Source organism: Aplidium turbinatum, chromosome 8, assembly GCF_918807975.1.
Source record: "Aplidium turbinatum chromosome 8, kaAplTurb1.1, whole genome shotgun sequence".
Lineage (NCBI taxonomy): Eukaryota > Metazoa > Chordata > Ascidiacea > Aplousobranchia > Polyclinidae > Aplidium > Aplidium turbinatum.
This window is the reverse complement of record NC_137479.1, coordinates 19,888,603-19,912,450: the sequence shown is the minus strand read 5'-3', so window position 1 is coordinate 19,912,450 and position 23,848 is coordinate 19,888,603. Positions and strand designations below refer to the sequence as shown.

Below are 23,848 nucleotides of genomic sequence, written 5' to 3'. Positions count from 1 at the left end.
TTCCAGATAATTCTATGACGTGGGTGCGATGACAAAGCCAGATAATTCACATCCGTCGGTGCGATGACAAAGCCAATTATTCTCATACTCAGTATCTTACCCATTATCAGGCACATGGAAATGATGTTATCACTTGTGAAGATTGTAGCCTGATGGTCTTACAGAGGTACAAGTCTCATTACTGAAACCGTTTATCACGTCCCCGCTAGACGTCGTTTTACTCAGTGAGAGGTGGAGTATAATATATTCTAAGGCAGGGGTGTGCAAACTTGCAGCACTGCTAGGCTAACATGTACAATATACATGTAGCAAGTTTGCTCCGCGGGCCGCAACTGGAAACATCTATTCACAATATTATACCGAACGTGCACGTAATCAATGACCACGCAACTACCTCACGCCTAGCTAGCCTGAAGGCGCCTTCACCTTCAGATAGAGCGCGGATAGGGGAACCGCAGCGAGATTCTCAGAGGACGGATGTATAGTACAAAGTACAGTCTTTGTTCGCACGGCACGAGTAGGCTATTCAACCGCAAAGTAGCAGCTGATTTTTCGGCGTGCGGACAACTTAAAATTAGTTTAAGTTTTGCGTTGCGTGCAAGCGATCAGAATATCACATAAAATGTAACTGCTTTAAAAGCAATGTAGGCAACTCACGGCCAAGCAGACTGAGACGCCAGAAAAACGGCGTCCCACAGGGATCCGTGCTGGCTCCACTTCTTTTCAACATCTCCTGCCAACCACGGTCTCCACAAAATACACTTATGCGTACGACTTGGCAATTCTCCACTCCACAAAGTCGAGGAAAAATCCAGGATATAAAACCCCTGTCCTCACTCTAAACCAAAACTGTGGCAGCAGCTTTCCACCTGCACAATCGGGAAGCTGATCGTGAGTTACGGTACATGTTCAGAACAATGGAAAACGTCTGTCCTGCCCCGAGCCAAGGTATCTTGGGGCGACACTAGACAGATCGCTCATATACTGTCACCATTTGGTGTCACTGCGCAAAAAACTGACATCTCGCGCTACTCAAGCGACTGGCAGACTCCAGCTGCTGAAGGGGCTATGGAAGCCAAGTACCACCAGACTCCACCCGTTCATCTGCGACGCCGACACACGCCCCATCGGCTTGACACTACAAAGACAGGCATGGGTGCGCCTCAACTGTCTTTGTACAGAATTTTCCGCTCAACCATGAGCAATCGCCTCTTCCTCCTCTGTGACTGTGGTGCCGAGGAACAGACTGCAGACTACATCATCAATGACTGCACCATCTTCAAGCCACCGAACAGTGGGAAAGGGGCGAACTGCGGGTCGTGGATGATGAAACCAAAGACTGGCTGCTCTCCAGTAACCTTCCAGTATAGTACGGAAACATCGTGAATTTGGGGTGTAAAAGGATAGACCCTCGGCCCCAGACTCTCACACGACGACGGGGTGAAGGTAAAGATTTGTTTGTTTGGCAACCCGACAATTGCAACCAGAGTGACAACAACCAACTAAAAAATATTGTTTACTAAACGTTGCAAGCTTGAGACAAATAAAAATCGTCTCGCGGGCCACAAGTTCGGGAATTTAAATAACCGTAGCCAGCAAGCTAAAACGTTTTGGCGCGCGAAAAGGTTCAGGATTTTAAATAATCTTTCCGCGGGCCAAAACGGTTTACACGTCCACGGTTTACACGTCTCTGTTCTAAAGAATAGCTTGCCAGCGAGACAGGAAAGGATGATCAAAGATTGCAAATGTTACAATGGAGTACAAAACATTTTATTCCATGACAGTCTAAAATAGCAGTCAGTGATTAAAAGAATGTCACAACAAACGGCCAATTTCCATATCGTGTCCACTGCAGCCGATTATGAATAACCGTTGAAGTTGAGAGTGAGCTCTGTTATGATTGTATAATCTTTAGGCAGAAAATTGGTCCATCAGAACGCGTATCTTGTTCGAATGTCTTCTAGTTTCTTCGATACCTAAAGCAAGCCGAATTTCAAGTCAATTTTCAGCTACACGATTGATCTCTCGCAACATCCGACTAGAACCAAAATACAGTATTTCGCTTCCGAACACTAAACTTTCACTATGGTAATCACACAAACTTCACATGATTGGTCAGACGAACTCTCACCTCTGAAGGGATTCTGTCCAGCTCGTCCGCAATTGTCTTCTGCTTAGAACTGTCGATGGAATTGAACAGTTCGCACAAATCGCCATCGATGACGTTCTAAAATGCATCCAGGTCAAACTTACTAGAAACTGTTTGGCAATGATATTGATGCAAAATAAACGTCGTAGAAGTCAGTGCAGAGAGGAAGTTCAATACAAGAATTACTACCAAAATACAATCGTTAAGTGTTCCCAGGTGGCGTAACACGCTCAACACATACGTTTTGGCTTGTATGACTAATTGACTAAGATACCTTGACAGGAAAGTAGTAGGATCGGTATGCAAGGTGATCGCATCCCAGGATCGGAGGAGCTTCGTTTCGCATGTGCATCTCAAGATGTTGGAAGAAATCATGATCCTAGGATAGAAAACGATGAAAATGATTGCATCGTGCATTTGATAAAAGTCAGGCGAATATTGAAAGTAACTCTTGACGCACAGTAACTTAAACTGGTTTGCATTTACCACTAAGCCTAATAAAAATGGGTAAAGTATTTATTCGGCATGACGCTTTTTAAACAGAAAACACATTGACTCGATTTCCGCAATAATTGTGGCTTAGCTGCTGCACATCTTACTTCATGAGATGTAAATGGCACTAGCATTCCTATTCCTCCTGACATGGTTGTGTAAACCAAGGAATCTGATCCTCCAGGGATGAGAGTAGTCTTCTGTAGCGATAATATCGTCTCACCGACATGATAGCCACAAAGGACCTCACACTGAAACAGAAAAGCCAAATTTGATTCCACTTTTTTGATGGACTCAAAGTATAACGTCTTTCGTAAATGAGTTGAAATATTCAAATAACAGCTGTGACGCTCGCGGCGTAAACATGAGTTGGATTTCGCTCTTTCGAACACCCGCAGTAGGGTGGCTCATTTTTCTTGATGTTCTTTAAAATTTTTGTCAGTTTGGAATAATGTTCCATTTTGCTCACTGATATTTGCAAACCAAAAATTTTTGTTGGGTTTTGACCTTTGACCCTGGTTCACCCAAGGAGAAATTCTGAATTTTTCTGAAAAATTAGTAAATTTTGAAGTGGTTTAGCAGTATCTGAAAAGGGGATTTCTCAAAATTTGACCACGTGATTTGTGACGTCACTTCCTCTGTTAACTTCCACGTGGAACATCTTCACCCTGCTCCAAGTCTGAGAGTCACTAATAGCGCATGCTTTTAGTGTCATTTTTGTTGATTTTACAGCCTTTTCGCAGTCAGTGAATCTATAACATATAGACCAACAAAAATTTTTGGCACAAAAGATGAGAGTCATTTTAGAGTATTTCAGGGCCCCTGATTCCGAAAATGCGCTTAGTTTTTTCGAATTGGCTCTAGTTTTCGAGATATTCGACAATGAAAATATTTTTGAAATCGTTACTCAAAACCTTTCAATTAGCAAATTACTTATTTTCAGCCCTGTTTACCATTATGATGTCATAATTGCACTTGTCTAGTTCAATTGGTTCATATTGCACGAAAGTTCAAAACGCAAGCAAAGGTTGAAATGAACTGTGTTTAACGTAAGGGAGACATAAATATTCAATGAAAACAGTTGTGAATCAGTAGGCCTACATCACAAGAAAAATATCCAGAAAGTCATGTGTTTATGAATGCAGCTTTATATTGAAAAGGTAGGCCTACGGAAATGGATACTGTACAAATGAAATTTCATTCTAAGCCTTTGCTAAGGCCAAGTCTTTGGTGCAAGAAGTTTTTTCTGGTCTATAGGCTAAAGAAATGGCATATAGGTTAATAAAATACGCCTTTGACAAATAGGATGCTCCACAAACAACCCAGATATATTTTACTGCATGAAGCAACGCAGAGGAGCAACGCATTCTGCGATAGATGCAGCGCTATATAAAAACAAGCATTATTATTACTTTGACATGAAGCTGGGTGATCAAGATAAGTCCTGGGTTCCTCCTAAAGTATGCAAACATTGCACTCAAACCCGTTTCTGGGCTCAAGGCTAAGAAGTTCAGAGTGCCATGGTATAAAGAGAGCCGTGGAATCACCATGAAAATTGATACTTCTGTACGGTGAGCATGTTCGAATGAAGTTGGAACATCATGTTTACATGGAGTGTGCAAGGCAGTCATTGCGTGGACGTTGCTATTTCTGTTTTTTGTTTGCCCTCTCTTGTTTCAAGTGGTGATTTGCTTGAATCAATAGGAAAACGGGCATGACTGAGAGTAACCTCAATACCTTCAGTAATGTTTTGGAGCAAGGTTAAGCTTTTTTCTCAAAACCATTTCTACCACCTAGCCTACTGTAGTAGGTAAAGATTTAGTTATCAAAAGTGGTAGCTGGAATCTTGGCTATCTCAAAAACTAGAGCCAATTCCATAAAACTTAGTGCATTTTCAGAATCAGGGGCCTCGAAATACCTTAAAATGACTCTCACATGTCCTGCCTTTATATAAAAATAAATTTGTTGGCCTGTGAAAATCGATAAACATCGTCAAATGATTCAAGAAACTGAAAGCAGTTCATATTCACTACAGTGAACGGTGCACAAAGAAAATCATGTCTGAAATGTGGTAGAATTCGACATTTTGAAAGTAATACACGTGTCAGTGTTCATGGAGTTGCTATTAAACCACTTTGCTTGCTACAAGTTTGTGTTACTGCCTCTTATTGTGTCCATTAAGATGCTAGAGTGCATTAGAAGATAGCGAGTGAGCAGTTTCAGGGATAAGCGAAAATTCAATATTTTGAAAAAATTCAAACCAGGGTCAAACGTTAATATTTTTTTGTGAAATTTGGTATAGGAGATACATTTACCAAAAGGAACAATATTACAAACTGACGAAAAATTTAAAAGAAAAAAAATTTTTTTTCGAGATTTTGCGCCAGCCTAACCCGCAGTTTCACATACTAGCAAGAATTTTGGTGTTCAAGGTAATCGGTACATCACAATAATAAGTTTTCTCCTATTCAAACATGGACGCAGTGACGACCTTCTGCATCGCTCCGTTCAGAATCCCCCTCGTCCACAGAGCTTTGGTTCCGCTTGGGTCGTCTTGTACGTCATCGTTAGTATCGGTAGGCAAACGAAGCTGAGAAGAAAGATCAAGTTCATTAACAATTTGCTCACAAATGAAAAACTTGCACGGGAAACTTATGAACAGCCAAAACAAAGCAAAATCAATTCTAGGCATTGATTTTGTTCAACTTACTATGGCAATATTTCCAAACTTATCGGAAACAGCAACAGTGTTCCAATCGAGGATGGCAGCAGCGGTCACCCATCTGGGGTAGGTGTCGTCAGCAAACACGACAAGTTGGTTTTCAGCTCGACGGTATCGAACCCAGTGCGCCGATTCCTGGACGTCGCACACGACGATGCGATGGCCGATCGCGTGGATGCTCATGATGTAGTTCGAAATGTGCTGGAGAAATAATAGGAGTGTTCGTTTCGGAAGCAATCATTTCACAAATGTCATGGAACATTGTGACAACGTTTGTTTTTGCCGAAAAAAAAAACGTTTTCGTTTCATTAAAAGTTTTTACCTTGTTCTCGCATTTCCTCAGCAGTTTCTTTTTCCCGAGATCGTACACACGAAGCAGCTTGCCGATTCCAATGAGAACACGGCCCTGGTATGGACAGATTGCTGACGGAACTTCTTCCACGATCGTCTGCAAATGGAGAGAGATATTGTTGACTTCAATACAAGGTTGTTCTGTTAGAATACTCTAGCATTTGGTACTTGCCTTATGCAAGAGTTGCAAGCCATTGCCTTCCTCATTAATAGCGTAAGTGTGGATTTCGCCGCCTCCCTTCGCTTGCCGTGGGTTGAGCTGCAAATCCTTGGCCACTCCAACCAAGACAAAGGTCTGATCGTCCTGGTTCGAGAATTTGCACACCGCGACGCTGACAGCGGCCTCGTTCTGCTCCAACGTTATTCTTTCTAGTGTTTCACCCTAAAAAATAATAAAATATGAACAACTACGAACACTGTACGATTGCATCACGGAACGGCATTTGTTATTGCGCAGTTAGAAGTCACGTCCCTTGACAAATCCATGCGCAAGCAATTACCGTGCTGGGGTTTATGACGCGGATGAGGGACGACCACATTCCAGGTCCAGCTTTCGGCGATCCAAATTTATCTTCAGGAAGAGATTCGCGTAAAAATGCAGCTGTCATTTCAGCTGCCAGTTCTCTTTCATCTTCTCCGGCAGCTTCGATCATTTCCTGACAAAATCTCGGAGATATAATAAAAAATCTTTATTGCAGGATTTTACACAACGATTAGTGACTGGGTGACTTTATTCGAATACGAAATCAAACGCATAGCTCGTTGTACATACTTCTAACAACTGCGTGAAGATGACAAGATTCTCTTAAGGGAAAGTTTCTTCCACTGTGTGACCAAGAGGTGTGAGCGCTGATACGAAATTCAAAAGGCCGTCGGTTCGATACCAATTGAGAGCAGGCAGCTGTGCCTTGGCAAGACACTTAAGACATGTTTCAAAAGAGACACGAAGATTTACTTCCTTCCTTGCACCGACCGAACATTAGCCTGGATGCGACAAAAGTTTTTACTCTGTCTATCCTTTGCCCACAAAATATGAAAACAGCAGGCGAAAAACCTCTGCCATCTGTTGTTTGCGCAATTCCTTTGTTTCCTCCGTGTACGTGTTGTGGTCGGTTTCCAATATGATCGCATGTCCAGAATCTCCATGGATCGCGAATCTTCGAGGAGTGCATTGAAGGCTGGTGGACACCTGGTTGAAGACCGTGCCGAGCTTCTCAAGGGCCAAAATCCTGAACATAGCAGTTCAGTTCAATTCGTAAAATGACAAAAGGTTTCACTAGCTTCTTCAATATAAGCAACAACATCGGTTGGAATTGAGCGAATATTTTCGTTGCGTTGCCTTTAATACCATGCTGCAGATGTTACACTACGAAGAAAGCGATCGTGTCATACTTTGTATCAACAATCCACACATACTACTTTTTTTTAAACTACATCACGCTTCCATAACTCGAACCAAAACGTTTTACTTAAAAAAGCATAGAACTTGCATTATGACATATTGAGTTAGTAAGCGCCTCAATAGCGATGATTCTCATGCTGCTTAGAGACCCCAACCATCAGTCCATCACATTACCTCAGTGTGTTAGTTGAGATAGCAACAATACCCTCCGGGCACTGCTCGGATGCGAACCCAGAGGCAAACTCGAGGCTGTCGTAGGAGAGAGGCGTCAAGTGGAAACGGTTCTGATGTTGGTAGCTGAGCCAGGTCCTGCTTGACATGGCGAGGACAGCATCTGAACCCTGCGTGTGAAGGTCACTCTGATGTTAACAAGCTGATTTCAAAGGAAAGGTTTAAAAACAAAACGATTAGTGTTCTGATTCAATCATTGAGAAGACAATATTTTCGATTAAGTATGATTGCTATCACCACTGTTGATATAAAGAGCAGATGAAAAATGAGGAAGACGAGGTTGGACTTAAGGAGCAAGATGAGACGGACAGGATCAGATGGAGAAAAGTGGTAAAATATTCGCTGCATTTCGTTATGTTCAATAATGTATTTAAAGATGCTCTGTCATCAATGCGCGTTCAATCGCTGCTTGCAACACATTAGCTCTTCCGTGTTGAAACATATCGTTTTTATCCACGCAAAATCTGCTACAATGGCTAAAATATCTTCGAATAAAACTTCTCTATCTTTATAAAGCTTTTCATCCTTCATGACATAACGTTACAACAAACGACAACCACACCTGCATGACGACACGGAATAACTTGACTGGTCTGCTGCCGAGATAGCGAGTCCTGGTATCAGATAGGTCTCCAGTCACGTTGTCCAACGAAGTGCGAAGCAAAACTCCATTCTGTAAAAGTGACATTCAAACCTTTAAAATGCCCATGCGGCTTTACAAATATAATTTCACAGCAAAGAATTTTGTTAATTCAACATTTAATTGTATTAAAAGTAGCAAGGTGAACAAAATATTAAGATACATCAATGGCGAAGTTTTTCTTCAATTGGAGATTAACGAGTTACCTGAAGACCGATATTCAGCACCAAGCCCCCGGATGCTCTTTGCGCCCCAGTCTCGTCCTCTCCTCCTCCGATCTCTATGATGCAAACCGACTCGGGCAAGAATGGAAGAGCTTGCATGCTCAATGGTTGCAAGCAATCCTGAAAAGAAAAATACAACGTCAATTTTTCAAAATTTACGTTGTTTGTTTGAAAATTGCATGCAAAAATAAAATAGAATACAATCAGACATCTCGTTCACTAAAGTCTTTTCAAACAGTGATGTGTGATGAAATCAAGTAAGTCAAGTTGAAATGATATCTGCTACTGTTTATACAGTAATAATAGAATTTCGACAGCTAATACACGTTTACTTTTTTAACACAGATACACAACGCAACATTGTTGCTTTGCGTCTTGGGAAATATTATGATGACATTGATCAAGAAACAGTTGAGGAATCCTCTGCACACCATACGGTCACAAATGCATCTGCTCATCATAATGGAAACACACTCTACCTGGGGGTCCAAGGAGATGACACGGACGGTGTTGTCAGCAAGACCGACGGCCAAGAACCTTGTCCTTTGTTCACTAGGTGGTACCTTTCCGAGGTCCATACACACGATGTCGCTGTTCATCTCCTTACGCTCCGTGTACTCGTTGAGTTGCCCCGACTGTTGAAAATCATTAATGTTATGATTCGCACCAAAGCGAGCGATATAAAGCTTTCATTGCAACGAATGCGAATTCAGAAATTCGAGCACTTTATACAAGTTAAGGTAGGGTTTAAAAAATGAACGCTGGTCTTACCGGATCCATCTCAAAGTAGACAAGTTCTCCGCCAGTCAATGCGATGACCACCTGTCGTTGATTGACAGCGCACTTGAGAATCGTTTTCTTTCCAGGAGTCTTCCATTCGTTGACACGCTTGTCCGCCCGGATGTGGCGTATGCCTTCAGGATACACCTAATTTGGCAAAATAAAGTTCAAACTGGGAAAATGCAATGATGATAATAAGATTACAACAACAACTAATTCAATATCTGAGTCTAAAAAGTAAGGAAATTGATTTTACCAAAACAATAGGTTCAGATATTCAATCCATTAGACAAAGGGCGCGAAATGCATTTTTGCCACCAAGAAACGTTGCAATTTCCAGATAACATGTATTGTAGAGTGCTACTAAACCCTTGTTGCATGGGAATACTTAAATAAACTCTTGACACGGACGATCAAAATAACCCATCCATCGTATGCCACACGTCCCACAAAGGAACAAAACATAGGCAAGGTGGCCGAAATAAATTCTCATTCATTTAAGCAGCAAGTGAAGCAGACCGTATACCTGCACTAGAGCATTTTCTCCGAGCAAGGAACAGGACAATGTTGGGGTTGTTCCAAGGAAACCGGAATCTGTGACTTCTTCAACGGTTTCGCCGATGGAAAGAACCAGAGTAGCGTTGACGAAAGACACGACAATGTACGAATCGTATTCCTCTGCAATCGACAGATATTACCTCAACGTCAAAACCTTGAGAAAAGTTTCACTGCTTCAATCAAAAACAGACCATTCGATTTGTAGCACTGAAAGTGAAAACTGTACAGTTTTCGAAACGTTTGCTGGATATGAGTTTAGATTATGTATTTCGAGCTCTGTACGTTTTTACTCAAAATTGCAGACAAAAATATTTTAAATGAAAGTTACATTAAAATTGTTGGTTCTTCCTACCTTCTTCACGAATCTTAACCGTCCACACGGCGTTGGGATTACCAGGAAGTTCAGACACAGCCATCTCTGACACCTGTAAAGAAATCAATGAACTATTCCGTACAAGCTGCCTTAGCACGAGTAAACAGATCTTTTCAAAAACACTTATCTTCATTGGCATTCAGAAATGGTACTCACCTCCAAACCATGTCTTAACACTCTCAGCGATGATCTGGCACCTCTGCCGCATGTGACATACAGTTGCGGTGTATCTTCATTTGCAAGATCAGATATCTGAAAAACGAGTCAATATCTGGGACGTAGCATAAGCAACAAGTCCAAAATAAAATACCCGAAAAAGTCAAGTTTTGGTCAAGTGCTAAGGAAATCGATCAAGATGGTTACAACAGTTTTTAATTGTTTGAGCTTTACTTGTAAATTGGAGTCGAAGGTCTATCACTTAAATTAGCCGAGAGAAAAAGGTGTCAGCCATGTCGTCGTGACGCCGAATATAGGCTACACACTACACAGGCCTTGACAACGGGAAAACAACTAAACATGTGCAATTGTGCAGTTACCTGGGGGCAGATTCATCGAATTTTGGTTTCCAACCCTAAGCTAAATGCACTTGGTGTCTTTTTTGAAATGATAGTTATATATGACTACATTTATCAACTACTAACTCTGAGTAGCAAATTCTACCCACGATTTTGACTGTTATCGAGCATAGTTGACCAACCTCGTCAAATTTAAAGCATGCACGTTGACATAGACAGTGCATACAACCTCGACTATACTGGAGACAACCAAACAATGTTACTAATTAAAATTCCTGATGCGTGAAATGCCCATTGCCCAATAAAAGACAAAGTGAGCAGCTACCTTCACACTATCATCAACAATAAAAAATTGATTAAATGATTTTGTGAATGACAATAACAAAGTCAACTCTTCTACCAACCTGGCAAGCCATTATCGGCGACAAGCTGTCCAGCTCATCTACAAGTACAAGATTGCGTAAGGGTCTAGGAGCATAGAAAAACGTATCTCCCTCTTCCAAGGGCATTGCGCTGGAGAACTCCGTTTCATCGTCGTCATCGCCAAGATGAGCAATCTGATACAGACAACTGAAAAGATAGAAAAGTAAAAAAAAAATTAAAAACCTGACAATATACTGTAAATAATACGAAACAAGCGAAAATTAGGAGCAGTGGTCACTAGTCAATTTTAGCCCATACATGCAGTCATGCATTCAGTAAACCAGACGTACGTCGTACCAAACAGCGCCTTATAGTTTGAACAGGCAAGGGAACTACGATAACATTACTAACTATGCTATATATATACACAATATACTTGTTAAGCAAAACATCCCAAAAGACAGAGCATTTTATTACATTACCACTGAGCAGTCATGCCAATCAGCAAATTAATCTTTGTTCACTTTGATCAAAACTGATGAATTGCCGACTGGTAACGTAGTAACAATATCACTTACTGATTGCCAAGCTCAGACGCGACAAAAAGAAAACCAGTTCTTAAAACACACATAGCAGAAGCCACGGGAACAGAATCGAAGTACTTTAGTCGAATCTCAGTCACCATGTCTTCATCTGTTTCAAGAGTTAACTAAACAAAGGAAATATTCGGTCAGGAGTGTAAACGTTCCTCACAGTGACGTAAATACAAGGTAAGTCCATATCATTTTGAACACAGAATTTTAAATTGAAGATTTTTTTATAAAATATATATACATTTTTTTGAAACAATGTCCAATTAATTAAAAAGTTTCTTATCTTGGAAAAAATATCATGTTAAAAGCCGAATTCTTGTAAACGCAAAGTAGAATTTTGCACTTTGGTATTGCATGAGAACTTCAGAAATAAACACGAGAAAATAACAGAAAGTTTTACCTTAAATATATCACCCTGCTCTGTCTGGACTAGGAAGAAAAACATAGATTTTGTTTTGTGAGTTGCACTACATACGATAATCATTCCACGCTCTGGATCATCGAGATCATTCTGCAAAAGTAGAAAAAGGCACAATTCGCTATGATCTCACCTCCATGGACACACGTTTGATGTTAAATGCTTGTACAGCAAAATTATATATCAAAGTTGGACAGATGCAAACACTATCTTTTTATCTCTGTTGACTTGGCTATTTCTTGCGTCTGTTGTTGAGGTTGGACTGTTTATAGAGGTATATTGCTAGTATATCAAAATAAATTAGAAATGTCAAAACCGTGTCCTTGTTTGCAGTTGATAAACATCTTCAATACATATATACATTCAAAAAATAGGATGCAGAATTGCAGATGTTGCAAATAAAAGCACCAAATGAGTATAGCACTTAAAAACATGTGTAATTTATTAAAGTAACATTATTTGATAATGAACAAATTTTGTTAAACAGTGTTTTACTCACCCTACGTCGTGGAATGGGTGTTCGGATATCAGGCTGATCGCCAAAATTTTTGTAAGTAAGATAATTCTCGGCACAAACAATAACTCCTCCAGGACCGTCGTTACCTCCAGGAACTGATATCAAGTGGTTGGCTCTGTCATCTAATGGTTCGCTGTACTTTCTCACAACGTGATTGAGGCCAAGATCAAGTTCATAGAAAGTGAGGGTCTAAAACGTTGAAAAATAGACGATGAGAAGTTGCTGACAGGAAAATTTTTAAAATCGAATTCGTAATGCACAGAACATGTGCTGAAAGCTTATAGTACTTGTACTGTATCATTTAAATGTTTTAAAACAGTATGATTTCATTTAAGTCATGCTAAGTTACTGACTGCAGCAAAACACTAATAAAAGTTCTACGTACTTAGAATTAATATTGTAGATGATGATGAGGTAATGATTGTGTTAAAATTAGAAACCACTTTACTTCAATGACTTATTCTCAGTTTGTTTATCATAGAAAATAACGTACAGATCAGAGCATAGAGACTAAATTCCTGCCAACAAAACACTGTTTTCTCCACATTGATTTTAACATTTGAAGAAGGAAAAAAGAATGATACTGTTGGTGAGGTCCTGTCAACATGACATACAGTAGGCTAGTAATTCATCTGGTGTAGCTTACTTGTTGGGTGGTTTGAACAGCTTCACCAGTCGGATCATTGTCAGCCTCTTCATAGTCAAGCTCAAGACAAGCAAACATTGGATTTTCAAATCCAACATCAACTCCAACCATTTGGTAAACCAATGTGTTTGCTTTATGAGCTTCGAGTGGTGAAGATATGGTAAGTCGAGCTTGTGAATCACGGTTGAGAATGTATACCAGTTTTTGTTTTTCAAGTGCACCTAGAAAATTGTGTACGGTACATAAATTAACTAAAATAAACAACAGAAACTTACATTGACAGATGATGAAGACTGTGACTTAATACATAAAATTTATAAATATCTTAAACAGAAAGTTCATAAATTAAAAGTATATCTGAATAGGAAACCAAACACATTATATATACAGTATATATATATATAATATATATATATATATAATATATACACTATACAGTATCAAACACATAAAGTTCAAAAATTTACCAATCATCACAGCTCTTCCTTTAGGATCAATCGCAAGATATTGGCCGGGAACAATTCTTCTGCACCCACTCTTTCCAAATGTTTCTAGATGCACCTAAGCAAAAATATTCCAATAACTTAACAGCATATCTAATACAAAATATTAAAATTGTTCTAAACTCTTCAACAAATAGTTAAATAAAAATCATGTTTATTGAAAAAAATCAGTCACATGAAATACCTTTTCAAACTTGTTCTTGTTAGGAACATATTCAAGAATAGCAATTCTTCCAGAATCTGATCCACATACTACATAGTCTTTGTGGCCTCCAGTCAACCGGAACGCCATGATGCATCTTATTTCTCCAAATACTTCGATAGTAATTAATGTGTGAACTTTACCAGTGTTTGGATCAGGTTTCAACAATTCGAGGAGTTTCCCTGAAGAAATAACGCTTACTTCATCAAAAACTAACGAAGGTAGGAAGAACTGGTCAACACCAAAACAACTTTATCATGCTTCCAAATACTGTATTAGGCTACTAAGGTACAACTGTTTCAATGCTGGCCTATTGGGGAAAACTTGTATTTGGATTGTTGGTTTGAATGTAATAAGGATTAAAAAGTACCAGCAGAGCTGTCTCAGTCAAGCAATAGTCCAACACCATTATGCTGAACTGTAATGTTAACAAAAAAGTTTGTACAAGTGAAGCTGTGCTGGAGTGGATAGCTGTGATATATCGTGTAAATAGTAACGTGTAAATATGCTTGACACTAGATATGTATAATTCACAGAATTACTGCAGTGTAGTTCAAAATTGTAAGTATAAATGCAGCCTTTTACTGCCCCTTTGAATATGAAATGTAAATTTGTTTTTTCATTCTTTTATGCAAGCAAAAACTTACCTTGCATAGTGCATATTATAGGAATGGCCCGTTTCGGTGAGTCCGATCCCTTAACGGGGGATTTTTTCAATTTTTTTTTTTAATTATTGGGTACCGTAGCCTAATTATCATTGCCGTTTTAGGGTTAGGGGTTAGGAACTCACCGAATCAGACTCACCGAATAGTAGCAGACCCGCATATTATATGCAAAAAAGCTTACCCCTTGCAACAGCAATTTCCTGCTGTTTAGTTCCAGAGAAGTTCCCATGCACAGCATGTGTGATTAAGCTCGCTCTTTGAAGAGTTAGTCCATACAAAAACATGATTGCAGCCTAACTACCAAGGCTATAAAAAAAAATTGATTTACTGTTTTTATACTATATGTACTATAGGGTAGTATAGGGTAACTAAAGCAACATTACATGCAAGTAACTAGCCTACTCTTATCATAATTAGCCTAGTCACCAGAAATAACCCTGAGAAGAAATGCACTGGTTGGAAAGAATAGCATTTAAAAGAGCAAAGATGTCAACCTGGAAACAAAATAGCTGATCAAAAATACAATATTTCCAATTACAACTTATGGTTGTGAAACATGAACAAACCAGACAGAAAAAGAATTGATGGTTTGACGCTTTCAAATTATGGTGTTGGAGAAGGATGCTGCATGTTCCTTGGACAGCAAAAGTAACAAATAAACATATTTAGGACCAAATTAAACCAGACATATCCTTAGAAGCTAGAATCATCCAGAAACTTTCATATTTTGACCACATCATGAGAAGCACATTACTGAAAAAAGATATCATGCTTGGTTTGATCAGCAGAGGAAGAGGAAATGCCACCTCAAAACAAGATGGCTCAATACAGCAACAAATGGCAGCGGGATGGGCATGGAAAAGCTGAAGGAAGTTGTGAGAAATCAAGAGCTGTAGATGGACATAATTTATAGTGCCCGAGAGTCAAAATCGACTGAACGGATGATGATGAGAAATGAGCATGGTGCAGCAGCAAAGTTAAGTTCTCCAAGTACCATAGTAGAAACCAAGTCAATTCCACAATACAACACAGGTTACCCAAGCAATTCATTGTCTAAAATATTAACAAGATAAAAACAAGTGAAAATAGCAGGTCAAAAATGTAACAATGCCTCAGAGGCTATCTGCAACGCATGGTAGGCTACCATATGGTACCGTACTATATAATATATCAGTTAGGCTACTGCAATTGTTTTTGGTAAATGGTCTGTAAAACAACACAGTTGGCTGGTCTTACCATTTTTGATAACTATAGCCCCTAAGGCCATGATTCCTTAGTCTCTTGAGTATGAAGATGTTTTTACCTTGCTCTTCCACAAAAACAACAAAGCTGGCTTTAATAGCCTTATAACCCGTTGTCTTCGGATGCAACCTAGTTCGTACCATGAACAGTTCGGACCGTCAGTTCGTACCTTGAAAAGATCGAGAAAAAAAATTAAAAAAAGCTGAAGTCGCTGATGGGTCATTTCATTATAATTCATCCAGAAAATTGAAATTTTGGAACCATAGAATTTAGAATTGTCCCATTTTTTCACAGTTTAAAATGCTTGAAATTCTGAGTTATTTGGCACAAATTTTGTCAAAATTGGTTGAGCGGTTTTTGTTTTATCGCTACTTTAATGTTTGACCACCAGGTGGCGATTTTTTTAGTGAGCCGCATAAAAATGCTCATATCTTGGGACTTAGTTGCCCAATCTTCATAAAATTGGTATCTATCCCCCCATTTTCAGGGGTGGGCTTTCCAAAAATAAAGGTTAAAATGAGCTAGGAGTTATACTTTTTGTGATATAAACATTTGTAGTGCTTCGATTGCATGGCCGATTTCGCCATGCGGCCACGTTTTTTTTTCAAAATTTTTTTGATCATTATTATTAGCATAGATGTTATATTCCAAAAATATCTTTTTAATCACTTACAATTAACTACCTCATAATAAAAATTGTGCACAAAAATGCAGAATTTTTAAAATAGTCAAAAACATTGGATTTTAATTTTTTTCATCAGCCTATACTGTGCGGTCCCCCCCCCCCCCTTACTACGCCACTGTATGTCAAGCAAAGCATAGTAGTATAATACATTATTACACAAAGTGAAGGAGTCAAGACATAAAGATGAAGGAGTTTAATACATCGAAAGGATGTAATGAGCTTGTCCGATGTGGGAAATAATTATATCATTTTCCAAACATATCTCGCTGCTACTGGTAGGACAGTGTGCACAGTACAATTGCGTTACTTTGATTTGTCAGAAGTTACATTAAAGAACAGCGACAGTCTTAATAGTAAAGTGAGTTGTATGCAACAATCTGAGCAAGTATGTACATTGTACAACACCCCACCGGTACATAACATTGCAAAATAAAGTCACACTATTCTGACGATATAACTACAAGTCTATACACTTCTGCTATCATTTCTGAATTGAAATATATAGGCTTTGTCTGCACTGATCATTGTAAAATTACATACATACAGCATTGTAAGATTATTAGTGCCAAGAAGTGTACGAAACATTAAAGATAGTTTTAAGTGACTTTCTGCAATAAAATACAATTAAAAAGGATTCAATAAACCTATAGTTTTGCATGCATAACTAGTGCATCCCATGTTTATCGGCTGCCGAGAAACATATTGTTGATTGGATGGTCTGAATGGCTAGCGTGGAAGCTACACCGTTATGGTTAGTGAATCGCAACTGCTCGCTGTACTAGTGAGTGCTCAGCCTTGTGCTGATAGCCGGGAAGAACGCCCCTTTCTTCACATAGTGCATCCCATTTTGCATTTAACATCATGTGACACTGGACAAAATATGCTCACTGCAGAGCCATTACAACATGTGAGGGGCAACAATCGGAATGAATAAAAACGCAATTGAACAAGGGCCGCCATGCATGTAAATAAACCGACAACCACGGTTTCTACCGTGTAGCTAAACATGTGAAAAGCAGCATGAATTACTATACAATTGAACACGGGTTGTCATGCATGCGAATAAACTGCAAACCACAGTTTCTAGCATGTATTGTACAGTAACTAAGCTCTGTGAAAGGAAGCAAAAATATAAATACAACACAAATGAACAAAGGTTGTTGTATGCTTGGACACATAGAACAACATGCCATTATTGTAACATTAGTCAAGACCTAGACAGCAATTTCAGGCAATCAATCCCAACCAAATAGAAGCCAATCAATGCTCTTCTTGAATGCAAATGAAGCGACGATTCACAGTTTTCATGTTTGGAGCCGAAAATGTGTATATTCTGCCTGTTATAGTGGAATTGTATTGTATTTTATTGTATTTTATTGCAGAAAGTCACTTAAAACTATCTTTAATGTTTCGTACACTTCTTGGCACTAATAATCTTACAATGATGTATGTATGTAATTTTACAATGATCAGTGCAGACAAAGCCTATATACTGCATTCCAATTCAGAAATGATAGCAGAAGTGTATAGACTTGTAGTTATATCGTCAGAATAGTGTGACTTTATTTTGTAATGTACTTTCTTTCTCAAATTGTTATGTATTTCTTAGATTGTTGCATATAACTCACTTTACTATTAAGACTGTCGCTGTTCTTTAATGTAACTTCTGACAAATTAAAGTAACACAATTGTACTGTGCACACTGTCCTACCAGCAGCAGCGAGACATGTTTGGAAAATGATATAATCATTTCCCACATCGGACAAACTCATTACATCCTTTCGATGTATTAAACTCCTTCATCTTTATGTCTTGACTTCTTCACTTTGTGTAATAATGTATTATACTACTATGCTTTGCTTGACATACAGTGGCGTAGTAAGGGGGGGGGAGGGGCGGACCACCCAGTATGGGCTGATGAATAGTTAGTGATTAAAGTAGAATTATTAGAATAGGAGTCAGTTATCTACGTCAATATTAGCATTGAAAAGAAAGCTTGACTACAGTTCTGCTCATAAAATAGTTGTAATACAAGTAGTGGTAATGAAATCTAAAGTCTTATCCCAAAATTCCAAAAAAAAATAAAATCCAATGTTTTTGACTATTTTAAAAATTCTGCATTTTTGTGCACAATTTTTATTATGAGGTTGTGAATTGTAAGTGATTTAAAAGATATTTTTGGAATATAACATCTATGCTAATAATAATGATCAAAAAAATTTTGAAAAAAATGTGTGGCCGCATGGCGAAATTGGCCATGCAATCGAAGCACTACAAATGTTTATATCACAAAAAGTATAACTCCTAGCTCATTTTAACCTTCATTTTTGGAAAGCCCATCCCTGAAAATGGGGGGATAGATACCAATTTTATGAAGATTGGGCAACTAGGTCCCAAGATATGAGCATTTTTATGCGGCTCACTAAAAAAATCGCCACCTGGTGGTTTAACATTAAAATAGCGATAAAACATAAACCGCTCGACCAATTTTGACAAAATTTGTGCCAAATAACTCAGAATTTCAAGCATTTTAAACTGTGAAAAAATGGGACAATTATAAATTTTATGGTTCCATGGCCTGGATGAATTATAATGAAATGACCCTGATCGCAGTTTCCGCAATCATTTTAAAATTTTCCCCCTGAAAAGATCGAGAGAAAAGATAGGTCAAAACCGAAGTCCGCTGATTGCAGTTTCTGCTAACTCTAACCATAGAGTACCTAGTCTATGATGTAACCTTAACCCTCGCTGATCGCAGATTCCGCAAAAAAATTTCCGCAGTTTCCGTTAACCCTTACCCTAATTCTAACCATAGAGTAATCTATGCTCTAACCCTAACCCTCGCTGATCGCAGTTTCCGCAGACATTTTTTCGCATCTATGCTCTAACTCTTGCTGATCGCAGTTTCCGCAAATTTTTTTCCACAGTTTTTGTTAACCCTTACCCTAATTCTAACCATAGAGTAATCTATGCTCTACCCTTAACCCTTGCTGATCAATCGCAGTTTCCGCAAACATTTTTCCGCAGTTTCCGCTAACCTTTACCCTAACCATAGAGTTGCCTAATCTATGCTCTAACCCTCGCTGATCGCAGTTTCCGCAAACATTTTTCCGCTAACCGCAGTTTCCGCTTACCCTAACTCTAACCATAGAGTAATCTACGTATGCTCTAACCCTCGCTGATCGCAGTTTCTGCAAACATTTTTCCGCAGTTTCCGCTAACCCTAACCCTCGAGTTTGTTTCAAATTGTTTGGGGAAACTCCGATCAGCGACTTCAGCTTTGTGCTATTAAACTGCAATCAGCGGCTTCGGCTTTTTTTAATTTTTTTCTCGATCTTTTCATGGTACAAACCAACTGTACGAATGGTTCAAGGTACGAACTAGGTTGCACCCGTTGTCTTCTATAATAACTTGTACCGGTATAGGCTAGCTGTTGTATACTTTTTACATATGCGATTCCATGAGATCTCAGTTCAACACAGCTCTAAAGTGCTTTTTTGCAAACTAAAGTCAAATATAAAATGGCTCATTCAATGATAGCACTTTTTCGGTGCTGGCAACTGCGATTTAAGCAGCATTTTCAATTGTACTATATGTTGTCACAATGAGTAGCCTACCTTACATTTTCTGAATGAAGACTTGTTTTCAAGCTTTTTTAATTATTATACATACGTAGGTCACTAGGTGATAAAGTTCAATTGTTCAAGATAAATTATTACTTGCTTAAAAGTATGAAAATAATTGCAATAAAAAAGAGTAGGCTAATTAATTATTTAAGTTAAAAAATACGATTTTCAAAGGTCCTTGAAAAAAATGGTCGCAAATTAGAACATGGACTATTGTATTGTATATCATATTACATAGCCATGGCAGATAAAATGGTTTCAGAACAACACTTCAAAAAACTCAAATACAAAAAGTGGATGTACTCCAATTCACACTCTGCGAGTGAACAGCATCTTGAAAAGACAGAACTCTTAGACTAATTTCACAAAATGTTAAATTAATTTTTGAATCACTTCAAAGACGTGATTTTAGAAAACGTAAAAAGCGAGGAGCTGGTACGGTATACTGTACAAGGACCTAGAAAAGGGTACAACTCCAAAATGTGCTTGAGACCTTTATTTAATCTGATTCTGAGTGTACTAATCACTGTCAGTAGACAGTAAACTCAGAAGGGGATAGATACTCAAGTAAGTAGCCTGATGAGTAATTCAGACTTCAGTTTCAGTGTGACTGTGTGAGCCGGTGACTAGAGGTGGGAGGCTTTCTTGCTTGACTGTTGACTTGAGTAAGTTGAGTTTCAGGCTTGAGCGTGTTGTTCGCCTTTTGGACGAAAAAGTTTCGTTTCAGTGTTATCCTTTGAATAACTCAAGATTTAAAACTTTGCTCAAGCGTTACAATTTTTAACAGGGGTTAAATGGTTAAACTTTGAAAATCTGAATCCTGAACATAAAACTTTCAGTGATCCATCTCAATACTTCGGCTTTTTTTCTTAAAAAATGAATCTTTGTTTTCAATCATTTTTATTTAGACAACAATCAAAGGTATTTATCAAAAAAATATTTTCTTTGAAGCAAAAATGGGGGCCAACAAGGAACCAATAGGCAAGCACAACCGAAATTGTATTGTGAAATCGTTGTTGGATTTAAAAAAAAAATCCTATGGAAGGCTACATTGATACCTCAGTGAATTTTTTGCAAATCCAATAGCTTACATTAGCCAGCAAAAAAAACAAGAAATTTGTAACCGCGTCATCCACACATCACATAGCCTACGGTAGCCTACATTGTTTGAATATTTTCCTGCAGTTCTCGAAAAAATAGCTATTTTAGCAACGCGATAGTTTTGTAAAGACAAAATTTATAAAAAGAGAATGGTTGTTGCACAATTTTTAGGCTACTTCTACACAATCATCAACATGTTGTTTCTCCTGCTCCACCACTTTAATCTGTCATTTCAAGGACTAAACTGTGGCTTGCTGTAGCCTATTGGAGTTTGAATATGTGACCGAATGGCAGATGATCTCGATTTGTGTGAAGAATCTTGAGAGCAAGTGCAAAGAAATTTTAAAACTCCTAATTCAAAAACACAGTGGCCAAATTTTCCTAAAAACCGTCATGCCTATGTCCTACTGCTCCATGACCTGTCACATTTCTGACTTCATAGCCTGCAAAGTCAATTCATGCAACTATGTTCCTAACGTCGTAACGACCTGGCTGTTGAGACTGGGAACTAGTGTCAGAAGCTTTTGGATACCTAGCGATTTATATTATAGACAAAGGTTGTTTTACAATGGTTGGTTTTTGAATCTTCATCCTCGGACTGACAAAGCCTTGATAGGTTATTCCTGGTAGTTTCACATACTTGTAGAGGCACTTGACGCAGGGCCGGTTAGGGAACGTTCAAATATTACGTAACACCTTCGAGGGGGAGGGGGGGTTTATGCAAAGCGTTACGTTAGCGTCACATCGGGGGGAGGGGGGTTCAAGCAAAACGTTACGTAACGCTTTCGAGTACAGAATGGTAGTTTTTTGTGCTGAATTCGTAGTAAAAAAGCGTTACATGGGGGAGGGGGATTAAAAAAAGCGTTACGTTGGCGTTACATGGGGGAGGGGGGGTCAAAAATTCGGAAAGAAAGCGTTACGTAATATTTGAACGTTCCCTTACCAAGATTGGCAGAGTGAAGTTTTCCCATTGTTGAAATGTTGTTGCCGGGGAATTATTCCTTTCATTAGGTGCAATGACCATCGCCCATTCAAAGCTAGCTCCCTGAGTTAGCTTGATTCCCCAGCTTACGCCGGTTTCAGGAGAGCAAGCACGTGGTCTAGACCAGTGATTTCCAACCGCGGCTCTTAGAGCCGCATGCGGCTCCAAGCTAGCCTTTTTGCGGCTCTCATTGACCCCTGAAAATCCCACAAAAACATATAAAAAATCTATTTATAATAATTAGGGCGATTATTTCTTGACTTGTCAAAATAGTTTACGAAGTCAAAATTGTTTACAAACTGTGCATTGTCGTTGTGTCGTAGAGGTTGGACTGTCAGTGAACTTTTCATTTTACATCTTACACCAGGGGTTCTTAACCAGGGGTACGTGTACCGTTTGGGGGTACGAAGTACCAAAGCAGGGGATACGACATGTGACATTATAAATCAAATCCTATTGCAGTTAATGTGGCCACTGCTCCTGATAATTTACAATTGGAATTGCTACTTGAATTTTGGAGTCGAGTTGCAGAGGGAGAGTATCTCAACTTGAAAACCAATGCCCAGAAAAACGCCTCTGTATTTGGATCAACTTACGCATATGCAGCACTTTTTAGCAAAATGAGCATAATCAAAAATAAATATCGCAATCGGTTGACCGATGAGCACCTCAAGCAGCTACTGCATTCTCTGCAATTGCGCCTCGCTTTGACAAACTTGGCTCAAAGCCAATGCCAAGTTGGACATTAAATTGATTTGTGATATTTTTCTTGTTAGTGTCGCTATTCGTTGGTACATGCTTTCATGCTTTAAAATTTTCGTTATAATTACTTGAGTGTTTTCATGCGGCTCCATACGCACTCTGAAGTTTGAAATTCGGCCCCGACACCAACAAAGGTTTGGAACCATTGGTCTAGACCATCGTGTCGTGAAGTAGAAGCCAACTTGTTGCATGCGGTCATGTCTGTCGATGTCCTTCGACGATTTTTTATTTGTTATATAAACGTAGCGACCTCACTAATTTGAGTTAGCCTGTATGTTTCATGGTCTTCGGACCACTCAGCATAGGCTACAACTTAGCAAGTGCTTGAACTCAACAATTAGGCTACATTACGGTAGCCTACATATTAGGGTGTCCCACTTTTAGGCGACTTTTCAGGAAAATTAGGTTCGGGTCAAATTCTGAATGGATTTTCGTCACTGATTTCAAAAATGACATTATTTTTTTCATTATGACGTCATCTTGATGTGCCAGCTAGCGGATTTTTGCTATTTTGGCCTTACGAATATGGCAAGAGCCAGAGACTTGGAACTTGTGCCAAAATGACCGGAAGGGACGATTTCCTATTTGTTGTCAATACAATATGAAACGCTAACTGCAAGAGAAAAGAAGTTATTTTGAAAAAACATGTTTTTGCTCATTTTGGACAAAAATATGAGAAACACAGCAATTTTGCTACTGTTACGCTTTTATTCGGCTGTAAAGTTGCTGTGCTGCGCCACATTGTTTAACAATTAATTACAGTGGTAGTTAGTCTAGCATATTGTATTTACAATTGATTATATACCTCAGCATTGATTTTTACATGCATATTGCAATTACTAATACTAGCTAACTTTAAACCCTTGATCACTTCGTTCAAAGATCTGTCAAACAAAACCAAGATTCAACAACACAACACAGTTCAATGGGATTATTTATCGCACCATACTGTGCAAAGCAGCACAAATGCGCAAGTCTGTTTTGGCCAAATCATCTTGGTCATCTCGAATCAAGCCGTTCACAACCCGTTTCAATCCTGCCAATAAAGCGCTCTGTTCCTCGATTGTTGATCATACGCAAAAACACTGATGGAGATGAAAAACATG

General features: G+C 38.9%; 1 protein-coding gene across 1 annotated transcript; it reads right to left on the bottom strand.

Moving 5' to 3' along the window:
• Window positions 1-1,698: 1,698 nt before the first annotated feature.
• LOC145776403 (splicing factor 3B subunit 3-like) lies at window positions 1,699-14,652 on the bottom strand. Its single transcript, XM_082587804.1, has 26 exons — window positions 14,526-14,652; window positions 13,662-13,861; window positions 13,442-13,535; window positions 12,975-13,195; window positions 12,311-12,517; window positions 11,794-11,904; window positions 11,379-11,509; window positions 10,842-11,007; window positions 10,079-10,174; window positions 9,902-9,974; window positions 9,518-9,669; window positions 8,983-9,138; window positions 8,691-8,846; window positions 8,194-8,331; window positions 7,910-8,020; window positions 7,291-7,457; window positions 6,769-6,943; window positions 6,215-6,370; window positions 5,887-6,096; window positions 5,686-5,811; window positions 5,352-5,564; window positions 5,133-5,231; window positions 2,749-2,892; window positions 2,424-2,528; window positions 2,132-2,227; window positions 1,699-1,976 (listed from the first exon to the last, which is right to left on the bottom strand). The coding sequence occupies exons 1-26, from the start codon at window positions 14,626-14,628 to the stop codon at window positions 1,932-1,934; spliced, it is 3,651 nt and encodes a 1,216-aa protein (XP_082443930.1). The 5' UTR covers window positions 14,629-14,652; the 3' UTR covers window positions 1,699-1,931.
• Between the last annotated feature and the right edge of the window lie 9,196 nt (window positions 14,653-23,848).